Source organism: Pinus tabuliformis, chromosome 6 (assembly GCF_031772625.1).
Source record: "Pinus tabuliformis cultivar Carrire ecotype Pingquan chromosome 6, CPIR1, whole genome shotgun sequence".
Lineage (NCBI taxonomy): Eukaryota > Viridiplantae > Streptophyta > Pinopsida > Pinales > Pinaceae > Pinus > Pinus tabuliformis.
Window position 1 is genome coordinate 20,697,311 of NC_142292.1, and position 12,619 is coordinate 20,709,929.

General features: G+C 35.8%; 1 protein-coding gene across 1 annotated transcript; it reads right to left on the reverse strand.

Annotated features, from left to right (window-relative positions):
* Positions 1-239: 239 nt before the first annotated feature.
* LOC149257015 (uncharacterized) lies at positions 240-1,577 on the reverse strand. Its single transcript, XM_089368919.1, has 3 exons — positions 1,305-1,577; positions 1,110-1,189; positions 240-829 (listed from the first exon to the last, which is right to left on the reverse strand). The coding sequence occupies exons 1-3, from the start codon at positions 1,320-1,322 to the stop codon at positions 544-546; spliced, it is 384 nt and encodes a 127-aa protein (XP_089225045.1). The 5' UTR covers positions 1,323-1,577; the 3' UTR covers positions 240-543.
* Positions 1,578-12,619: the final 11,042 nt, after the last annotated feature.

Here is a 12,619-nt window from a genome sequence, read left to right on the forward strand (position 1 = left end):
TGTGATATTTCATAATTTGAATTAAATCTTTTCATCTTCCGATGTGACCAAAAAGAAAAAGTATTATTTAATAAATCATGATAAAGTTTTAGATAAACCTTCAAGTATTATTTAATAAATCATGATAAAGTTTTAGATAAACCTTTACCCATCTTGATAAGACATGAATTTAACATTTTAGCTTTATCCAACTTGCATTAGTCGGTAGTTCACTCGGCAAACATGCTACTACTTGAGCATTGAAAATACAATTTCATTTTTGTTTCTTTTTTCATATATTTATTTTCAGGGGATAATTTACAGTACTCGCTGAATTATAGGACTGATGAACACAGTAACCTTATCATCACACCACACGATTTTAATCAAAACACTATGCATTGCACTTGAACTTGAAAATCCAATGACCAGATCCTATCCTAACTCCAACCGACTGGTTCCTGCAGAAAACACACAATATATACAATATATATATTCCTCAGATGAAGATACGAAAGACGCGAATCTCCTGAGCAGAACTGAAGATGTTGATTTATGGGGTATTTAAGCAGAACCAGGGATGGACTTGGCTCGAGTGATATCCTGATAAAGCTTAGAATTTGTTCCAAGTTTTCTGAAGATACTCTTCTTGAGAAACTCCTCGGACTTGTGGAGAACATAATCGGGTTCTTCCACTTCGGGGATCTCTTTTCTCTTCTTCTTGTTCACCATTACATTAGGAGCGTTGACGAGCTCCTGCGCTGCAGTGAGAAGGCCCAGAGAAGTAGACATGAAAATCGCCCCACACGCCATATACATCGGCACGTTCTTCCCTTTAACATGCTGAGATCTGCATCAACCAGTCACAACATTATACTCCCTCACACACAATCATCACAAAATCCCATGAAATCTTGTGGAAATTCCAGTAAACCAATAATTTTAACAAATTTTGTTGGGTCTTTAATGATGGCTAAAGTGTTAACAACAAACGTTACACAATTCCTTGTAACTTATAAAACCCTAATCAAAAAGTAGAGTGTCCACCACAAACGTTACACAATTCCTAGCAACTTGTAAAACCCTAACCAAATATCCAGCAACTTGTAAAACCCTAACTTTACACATACCCTTGCAGAGACGATTCTTTCTTCACAGTAGAAAATGATCGAACTTTTGAATTTCTTGCGAGACTTTTCAACAAAGGACTCTGCAACAAATGATATGTTCACAAATTTCAGCACTAGCGACTAGGAAAGGAGAAGCAGATTATATCTGAAAGAAAATAAAAGCCAATCAAGCAGAAAAAGCTGTATTGGTGTTACCCAAACGTTCGGACGCATCTTGTCTCACTGTAACGTGCTCTCTATGTTTGTGATGTTGCCGATGCTAGCGATCTGATATTCACGGATCTTGGGGGTGGTTGATGGCTTTATATCAAATACCTGCAACAATAAACAAAGCGAGCGTTCTAGACAGATCTATATCTGCTCAGAGGGAGGCACTGTAAATATAGTTCAGATGCATCTCTAGTATGAAGCTTCGAGAGTGCCAACTTGCCAGGGAGTAAAGTGGGTTGATAACGACTATCGATTGAGACGTGAGAGCGAATATTAATTATCGCTCCCATTTCTTCACCTAATGATATCGATCTAGAACTCTCCCGTTGTGCTTTGTATTCATGAAAATATTCAATATTTGTCAAATCAAAGAAAATATTAAATATTCTACGATCTTATCCTTTAGAGATGGGACCATATCTATCTTGTCCCTCGTGGCAGTATAATGTAAATTTTGTCGATTATTTTATCTTTTCAATGGCTTATGATTCAAATTCAAAGACGGTAAAGTATAATCAAATAATTGTGTAGGGGTGAATTTTTAATCCCAAGTAAAAATGTCTTAAGAATTAATTTAATATCTAGGTGACAATGAAATCAATTTTGTGTTTAAATGAGAGTAAGTTTAAAATTAGATGATGATTATTATCATTATTATAATTAATAATAATAAATTATTTATTTAATCAAAATCAAACAACAAATTTATAAAAAAAATTATTTGTGAAATTTTATTATATAGAAATTTGATGATTATATATAAATATTATAATAATAAAAATTTAATCTCACCTCTAATGATATTAAATATCTTTATCTAAATAAGTTTTTTTATTTTATATATATATATATATATATATATGATGATGATGATGGCGCTGGTTGTTAACATCAGTGAGACCAAATTATGGTTTATCGGACCTAAAGAAACGAATTATTTAGTTTGATTTAATATTTTATTCCTATGCTCAAAAAGCTTGGAGAGAAGCCTCCCTAGCTCACTGTAATTTTGACAACATAAAAGGCTAGGAAGGTCAATATTGCAACAAAGATTTTGAAACTGAGATCTAATGTGGTTGTACGCGGAGCACTCTAAGAGGAAGTGATTTTCATCCTCGATGTTCGTATGCTCACAGAGATGGCAGAACCTTTCCATCCATGGCGTTTTAGGAACTGCCCAACAACCTATTTCACTATGGAGCTCATGAGAGTTCGTTCTAATCTTCGCTATATTAATTTTCTTCTTTGAGCTAGTTGAAATAGAGAGATACTTTTGAACTTCTAGGGTGGGGTTGATGAACTCCTTATAATATTTTAAATTTCTTTTAGCTGCTAAATCCTTCTCACACCACATTTTTTCTTTGAACTTAGAAGTAACAATATTTTTAATGTTATTAGTGTTTTGCAATGCAACATTCTCGGCAATCTCCCAATGGTTTAACTAGGCCTTGGTGTCTTTATACCAACCTCGTTTGAGTCTTATGTGGTTTTGGCTGGAATTTAAAGCTAGCTTAGGAAGTCTATGGTCTCCTATGTTATTGAGTTTGTGCTTGTACAACAGAAGACTAGTCATAGCTAGGCTCTCAATAGGGGAAACACCCACTTCTATAAGGAGAATAGGATAGGGTGTGTTGCTTTTAATTTTGAGGTTATACGTTATAAAACGCTTCTGGATTTGCTCAATCTTTCTCCACGATTCTCTAGAGATGCTACAACCCCAAACTTCACATCCATATAAGATAACCGAAGTGACTAAAGTTTCAAAGAGGAACTTCTTTCTATCCCACATTACGAGGTTTGCCATTTTACAATTATTTTCAAGACCAAAATAAGCTTTCCATCCCCATTAATCCTTTTCTCAATGCTATAGTTCTAGTTGAGCTTGTGATGGATATCAATTCCTAGGTACTTGTAGGAAGACACTTCCTCCAAGTTATTATTGTCATACATAAAATTAGCGTAAGTGTCCTTCTTGGATTTGATAATCATAACTTTGTTTTGTCAGTGTTAACAATCATACCCATGGTAGAGCAGAAATCCTTAAGAAGTATAAGTTTCTTATCAAGATCAGATGGACACATTGTGAGAAGAACAATATCGTCAGCGTAGAGAAGAAGGATGATGACTATCCCATCTAAGATCGTGCTAACACATCTTGCTTCTTCTAAACAACCTTCTAGCTTGTCGATGTAAATGCCAAATAGGGTAGGGGAGAGGGCGCAACCTTGTTTAACTCCGATATTACACTTAATATCTTACGACCACCCCTCATTGCTTGTTAACTTGGCAATTACATTCTCGTATAACCTTATAGCGGCAACTCTCAACTCAAAAGGAACATTTAGCTCTTCTAATTTGTTCCAAAGGTTGTTTCTAGGAACCATATCGAAAACCTTTCTAAAGTCCACAAAGAAACAAAAGAGATTGGATTTATCATTGCGAAATTCCTCCAAAATGAACCTAAGCGTAACGAGGTGGTCTGTTGTTGAGTGCTGCTTTCTAAAACCCGCTTGGCCTTTAGCCTGCTTACCTTCACTTTCAAGCCATATGCTCGACTTCCTTTCCAAAATAATTCCATATAACTTGGCTAGGAGATGGCTGATCATAATTGTCTGATAATTAGAGGGGTTATTTGTATCCCCACTTTTAAAAATAGCGATAATGAGGCTTTGAGTCCATGGTTTAGGGAACCCTTTATTGACCGCTTGATTGAAAAGCTTGTGAATGTGGGGGATGAGGACAAGACCTCTAATTTTTAAGATTTCCGCCTGGTAACCTTCAATGTCCTTAGCTTTCCCATTAGCCAAGTGATTAACCCCAAAATCAATGTCTTCTAATGAGAAAACTTATTTCATTGTGAGCAGAGTTTCAAAGTTATCCATGACATTTGAAGATTCATAAAGCTTTTTAAGATAGGAATTCCAGTCGTGTAAAGAAATTTTATTATTATCTTTAGTTTTCCTAGTTAGAATCTGCCTCCAGAATTTCTTAGGAGCTACCTTAGAGAGGTGTAAGAGATTCTCTTGTCTTTTACAAATATACTGCCTTTTTTTCCTTTTAGTTAGAGCTTTGTATATTTTTATCTTGCCAATTTTAAGAGATTCATCAACAACTTCCTTAATTGATCCCCTCGCACTTTTACAATCTTTGTCATACCATTGGTTGGTTTTGTTATTTCTTTTATTACTTGAAACTTCAATTGAGAACTTGTTAATATAATATGAGAGGGTTGTAGTAAAATTATGGTAGAGATCTTCTATGTTGTCTATACTAGATAAATGTTGACACCTAATCATCATGATTGGGTGAATAAATGAAATTGATGTAAATAAATAATAGAAAATATGAATAGTCACCGGGAGATGAAATGAACAGTCTCTCCCTCACGTATATAATAAAGACCAACCTAAATGAATATCAATGAATTGTTTTGAGGAGTTACCTCCTGGTCGAACATGGTATCAGAGTCAGCGCAATTTTTGGCTTCCCTCTGCTTTGTAACTCCTTATTCTTCCTATGGTATTCTGAATCCTATGCAGAATGGCTAGCCTAGCAGCTCTGATGTTTCCACTGGCATGAACGCATTATTCTCTATTATTCTATGCTACGCTGCTCCACCTGCATACAAAAGGCTCATGGTGCTTTCTACGCTCTCTGGCATTGCACTCTCTGACATAGCCTAATAACGCTGCTTTTTGGCATTGCATGCATTTCTTTTTGAAGATTTTATCTCTAGTCTTACTATTGCCTGGAGGAGCCTCCGAGAAGGTCGTGGTATCTGTTGTACTGTATTGAAACGCTATCGGAATTGTAGGAGTTGTTTGATGCACGGGCTGCTGTCAAAATATATTAAAATTTGGTTTGTTCGTTGTTCTTTGCGTTAATGACTATTGACGATTGGTGCGTGAAGGCATAACAAACCAACCCATGCTGCATTGAACTGTGTGAAGGCTATGGTATATATGTTGTGTTGAACAACGGAATGGTATCAGTGGAATGGTATCATTTGAAGGTCATTCTTGTGATGGTGCTGCAGAATGGTATTCAATTCCAATTCTTTATGTCATATGCTTTAGTGTTTGAATAGTGTATGCAGTCCTTCCAGTCATATAATACCTCGCCTCCACCATATCACCCCTACGTTGGTCATTGTCTAAACGTTGGCTCTTAACAATATCGCGCTCCCCATACACGCGCTGCCATAATCCACCATACAATACTGCTCCCACTCTCGTTTTAATACACTACTGTGGTTTTCAATACATCATTTTTAATACATGCGTTGGCCCTCCTCCATGGCCCTCCTCCATACACAGTGCTCTGATACATTTACGTTGAATGTTGTAACGTTGTTTATCTCACAACAGACGTGGAGGTGAATGCATATGGCCTACAATGTTGAATTTGGAATGAGAGGTACGAAATGGTGTGGCTCACACCATTGGTCTGAGCTTGCATACCTTCGCTCTATGTTCCTTTGAGCTGACATACTCTTGGCGATCATGGTGGGACTCTCACCTCTAAACTCTATGCACTAACGTGAAGCAACGAAATTTTTGAAGGGATTCATTTGGTAAACTCAAATACATTGGATTTTTTGAAGGGATTCATTTGGTAAATTAAATGTTGTTTTCATATATGCGTTGGTCCAGAATATTACCATGCTACGGGTGTTTTTTAATATAATTGTTGTGTAATATTACACATACCACCAATCCTCTGTGTTTGAATACCCACTGCATTTCATTATAATACTATATTTCAATATAGTATTGTCATACCAATGCCCTTTTGAATCCACCGCAATGTTGTTTTCATATAACATGCTGTTGGGCTCCCATAATGTTGTTTTCATAACATAGTTAACACTCCTGTGTTTGACTATGTTTAATATATATTGTTTGTAAATACCACCATGGGGCTCGAACACACTTTGATATCCGCTCTAATACCTCTATCAGAATTGTTTTTTTAGCAGCAGATGTTTTTTTCTCCACAAAAGCACATTTTTTTCTAGTATAAGTATTTTTACAGCACTCAGATTTTACAATGCATTCAATCATATCTTCTTCTGAAGAGGCTATGTGCCTTGCTCATAAAGAAAATAATCTTGCCCAAGATTCTTCCAGAGGAAGAGATGGTCGAAGAGGAAGAGGAAGATATTTCAGAGGCAGGGGGCAGACATTCTCAAGGAGAAAAGTCAGATTTGCACTACATACGCTGCAAAAGAAATGGATCACATGATGCCTCCACATGCAAGTTACCTTGGGACAAAATTGAGCAGCAAAGAAACCAACCCAAAGGTAAAACTAATGACACAGACAAAGGTAAAGCACCTGAATCCACTCATTATGTTGTGGCACAATGTAATATTGGAGTAAATGAAGACTTATTTAATGCTTCACTTGTTTCTTGGAAAAATGATTGGTTGCTTGATTCAAGAGCAACTTGCCACCTGACTCATAGAAAATATGTTTTTGAAGAATTTACTGACAATATTGATGGAGCAGTATACTTTGCAGACCAATCAAAAATCAAGCCATCAGGGCTTGGCACAATCAGGCTTAAATTGCCTGGTCTTCCAGACATTCTTCTGCATCATGTTCTATATCTCCCACAGCTGAAGAGAAACTTGTTGTCCTTGGTCCACATCTGCCAGCAAGGTCACTCCATTCATATGTTTGATGGTAAGCTTGAGGTGAGAAAAGCATTTGACCACTCACTTATCATGAGGGGAATAGAAGAACAAAGACTTCTCAAGCTGCAGGGTACCTTTGCTCATGCACAACATTTCTCATACAACTATCATTATGAAGAAGGTACACTTCCATCAAGTTTATTATGGCATGCTAGATTTGGACATTTTAACTATGACAGCCTCCGCTTGTTGAAGAAAAATGGTGTTACTGGTTTGCCTACAATTCCTAGGAAACTTAAGCAATGTGATGCTTGCATTCTAGGAAAGCATAGCAAACAGTCTTTTCATGATTCACATTCAAGAGCACATAGAAAACTTGAACCCATTCATTCAGATTTATGTGGTACAATGCCTGTTCCTTCTGCAAATGGAAACAAATATATGATGACATTTATTGATGACTACACCAAAATGTGTTGGGTTTATTTATTGAAGAACAAATTTGATGCTTTTCAAACATTCAAGAACTTTCATGCATGGATTGAAAATGACGCACAATCTCATATTGGCTTTATTCGCACTGATAATGGAAAAGAATACACTTCAAATGAATTTGAAAAATATCTTTGCCAACATGGGATCAAACATCAAACAATTGTGCCTTATAATCGCCAACAGAATGGTGTAGCTAAAAGAATGAATAGGACAATCTTAAATATGGTGCGCTCCATGATGCTTTTCAAAAATGTGAAATTGATGTTTTGGGTTGATGCAGTTCTATTTGTTTTATATATAAAGAATAGATGTCCATCTAATGCTATAAAAAACAAGACTCCCTATGAAATGTGGTATGGGCACATTCCTTCGGTAAAGCATCTCAGGGTCTTTGGTTCCACCTGTTATGCCTTGATACCAAAGGTAAATAGAAACAAACTTGGTGCAAGAAGTCGTAAGTGTATCTTCCTGGGGTATTCAAACACCTCCAAAGCATACCGTCTCTATGATTAAGTCAATAAAAAGTTTTTTGTATCTAGATATGTAATCTTTCTTGAAACATCCAAAACTGACAATGTTGTTGAGCAACAACTTAATCGCTTGGATAGATTCACAAATGAAAAATCATTTCAAGAATTCGATGATCAGATTCCACATCTTGAATGGGGGATTCCTATACTAGATCAACTTGTGGAATCTTCTTCTGAAGCACTCTCTCCCCCCCATGAAACTCCAACAATGGATGATACTTTAAGTGATGTGATTGATAGAATTGGGAGACTCAATCTTGATTTAGTCCCAACTCAATCAATGGAATAGCCTGGACCATCTGAGAAAGGTCCCCCAAAGTGGCTGGAAAAGACACTTGAAAGTGTTCATCCTGATGAGGTTGGAAAGACAAGAACTAGAAATTCAAACCGGCAAAATGGAGGTGATGTAGATGACTCTGATTCACTTGTTGATATGGATGTTTCTTATGATTGTGAATTGAATTTGTCTACAGATTTCGAACCAAATTCCTTCAAAGAAGCTGCTTCTCATGATGAATGGAAAGAAGCGATGCAAAAGAAGTATGATTCCCTGATAAAGAATGGCACTTGGAAGCTGGTTGATCCTCCATTAGGAACCAAACCAATTGGCTGCAAGTGGGTCTACAAGAACAAGTATAAAGCTGATGGCTCACTTGACAAGAACGAAGCCAGGCTTGTGGAAAAAGGTTTTGCACAGAAGGAAGGGGTTGATTATGAGGATACTTTTGCCCCCACAGAAAAATGGCTACCATCCGGACACTCTTTGCCCTAGCTGCTCAGAACGGTTGGAAAGTCCATTAAATGGATGTAAAAACTTCTTTCTTGAATGGAGATCTAAAAGAAAATGTTTTTATGTTCTAGCCTGAAGTATTTGCTGTGAAAGGACATGAACATAGAGTATGCAAACTTGTGAAATCCTTGTATGGCCTCAAACAAGCACTACGAGCCTAGTATGAAAAAATAACTGAGCATCTTCTGAAACTCAATTTCAAACATTATGATCTTGATGATGCAACTTTATATGTCAAGAAAGTTGGCAAAACAGTTGTATATCTTGTGGTATATGTAGATGATATTTTGATGACAAGGAACAATGAAAGCTACATATCATCCATAAAGAAGGAATTGAAGAAAGGTTTTGAAATGACTGATTTGGGCTATGTTCATTACTATCTTGGTATTGAAGTAACTCAACATCCGAAATCCATATTCCTTTCTCAAAAGAAGTACATTGGAGATCTGTTGAATAGGTTTGGCATGACAGAATGCAATCCTCTTACTACTCCAATGGAACAAAACATAAAGCTCACATCCATTGAAGGAAGAGAATTTGAGGATGCAACAAAATACAGATAGCTTGTAGTAAGTCTCAACTACCTAACTAGTACCAAACCAGACATTTCATTTGCTATTTGAATCCTCTCCAGGTTTATGCAAAAGCCTTTTGAGGGACATTGGTCTGCTGCAAAAAGAGTTCTAAGGTACTTAAAGGGAACTCAAGACTTTGGAATCAAGTATACACAGGTGGATGACTTTAGCTTCATTGGATACTCTGGTTCAAACTTTGATGGAGACAAAGAAACTGGGGTATCTACTTCAGGTTATGCTATGAGTCTTGGATCAGTAGCTGTCTCCTGTAGATCATGCAAACAATCAGTTTCAGTAGATTCCACAATAGAGGCAGAATATGTGGCAATAGTTGAGGCAACAAAAGAAATTGTGTGGCTCAGGAAAATTCTTGAAGATTTGTAGGTAAAACAAGTACAATCCACTCCACTCATGATTGAAAATACCTCGGCAATAAAGTTGGCCAAGAACCGAAAGTTCCATGATCGAATGAAGCACATCAATACCAAATACCATCTGATTCGACATCATGTTGAGGCCAAAACAAACCATCTCCGCCATTGTTCCACTAATGAGCAAATTGCAGACATCTTCACCAACGCGCTTGGAAGAGAAAAGCTGAAATATTCATAACGATGCTTGGACTCACCAACATCCCTTCAGATTAAGGGGGAATGTTGACACCTAATCATCAGGATTGGGTGAATAACTAAAATTGATGTAAATAAATAATAGAAAATATGAATAGTCACTGGGTGATGAAATGAACAGTCTCTCCCTCATGTATATAATAAATACGAACCTGAATGAATATCAATGAATTATTTTGAGGAGTTACCTCCTGTTTTGACAATAAAGGAAGCAAATTAGTTTTTAATTCATTTAGAAAGAGATCTTATTTATTGCTATCAAAGATTAACTTCTTTTGGCTATGAGGATTATCTTCTATGGGATCTCTATGCATGACAAAATTGAGAGTTATAAGTAAAGGCCTATGATCAAAGTCAAGCTCGTGGCTATTTAAGATGTCAAATTTTGTTGTTTCGTTGTATAGAGGGAGATTGGAGATAACATAGTCTATAACGCTACTACCAAGCCCATGGATGCAGGTCATCTGGCTAGAATTGGGCCACTTCTTTAGACCATTGCAAATTATGAGATCCTAAGCACTATAAAGCTTGACTAGCTCCGACCCGAACAAATTTTCCCCGAGGTCTTCAGAGCTCCTTTTGTACCGGCTAGCGAGAGGAATGTCTTCGTCTAACCAAAGAGGATTAGGGTTGGAATGATTGCTTAGAAGAATAACTTGGTTGCTTGAATTTCGAGCATTAAAGTCACCCACGAAAAGGATATTGCCTTCATTCCTTAGGCTAGATATATCATTCTCTAAACCATTGTAAGGACTATTTTTATCTAGATTCTTTTTCTTATAGAAATTAGAATTGATGGGGGAAATAATATATATTATTTTTTTTCATATTTATATTCATAATAAATTTAAAATTTTACGAAGTTGGTAAGATTTTTTTATTATTAAAAACATTTGATATTAATAAATTTTAAAATAAATAAATCCAAAATAAGATGTGTGATTCTATCACATAAGCTATAGAGTTAATATAGATTTTATAAAATTTTAACATTAAAATAAATAAACTTTTTAAAACAGTAAATAAAATTAATTATATACTACATCGTTAAAAGGTATACTATTATCCTCTTATGTGAGACTTTTGTTTACATTTTCCACATTGTTTTTTTTATAATTTCATAAAAGTACCATTATGTTATGATAATTTTGATAAGTTCTTTCACAACCTGTTATTAGGTTGACATTGTAACATGGGAAGCTACAATAATGTTACCTTTATTCTTATGTTATTTGGGCTAAACATGTACATATAGACCTAACATGGGATATATGTCACAACATGGGTTATATATTGGTTCTTATGTTATTTGGGTTAAACATGTACATATAGACATAACATGGAATATATGTCACAGCATGGGTTATATATTGGGTTGCATGAAACATGCACCGAGAAAGAACATACTTCTTTATAACTTTAAACAAATCCACCATTTTTATAGGAGGTTGTTGGTGCTAGTGAAAATGTTACATATGTCTTATTAGCATTTCGCAAGGAAAAAACGACACTTATACAAACAATATTTTCCCACACGTGGGAGAAGTGCATTACATATGATCTTGTCCAACTAAACAAGACATATATATATGTGTGTGTGTGTGTGTGTGTGTGTGTGTGTGAAAAGACTAACATTATCTGGTACTGAGGGTTTATATATGACTTCAACCTTGTACCTGAGAAGTGGATTTTGCGGTGGTTTAAAATTGCTGGAAGCTATGGCCAAGGAGTCAGCCATTCAATTTCCTTCTCTCAGAAGAAATTTAACATTAAAATCCAAGAAAGAATTATCAATCAAATCCCAGACCTCATTCCTATAAGCCTTCAATCTCAGATGCTTGGTTTGACACTGATTCTTGATTTGCTTCACTACCAACTTAGATCTCCAAACACAGTTAAACATTCGATGTTCAAGTTTTTTGATGCTTTTAGGCCCATAAGTAAAGCCACATACTCAACAATGTTATTTGTAGCCTCGAATTCCAATTTAAATGACAGAGGGATTAAACTGACTTCTCAGGATATTAACAACACCCATTCCCCATTACCTTCCTTGGAATTAGCACCATCAAAATATAGCTTCCATACCTTGCTACAATCCCATAGCTACTGGTCTATTTGGACTACAGGTTTTTGTTGAGCCTCCATTTTGTCTAGATTTTCACGTCTTTTGCTAAGAATCTCTTATGCCTTCACCTAGTTTTTGTAGTTATTATCATCCTTTCTTGTAAATTGTTGGACTATTATAGAAGCATTAAGAGGTAACATGTTATCATTATATGAATTTTCTTTGTCCTAATGATTTGAAGAGATTTGTGTGAAAACATCACTAATAACAAGTTATCCTTGTGATAGGTGTACAGTTCCTATACCAACAACATAGTTTCTACTTCAGCAATAGAGTTCTTGCTCATGCAATACAGTTCATGTTCCTATCTCCATGATTGTCATATATCCGACTTCCATGATAAGAAACAATCATATGGTTTTTATGAAGTAGAGGCTCAAGATGGTCTTTTGTTTCCTTAATCACACCCAAGTCTTCAAGACAACATATAGAGTGAGGGTCAAAGCATTCGGTCAAACTATTTTCTATAAGTCACAAGGTTTATCAACAATGTGTTATTCTTATGGATATTA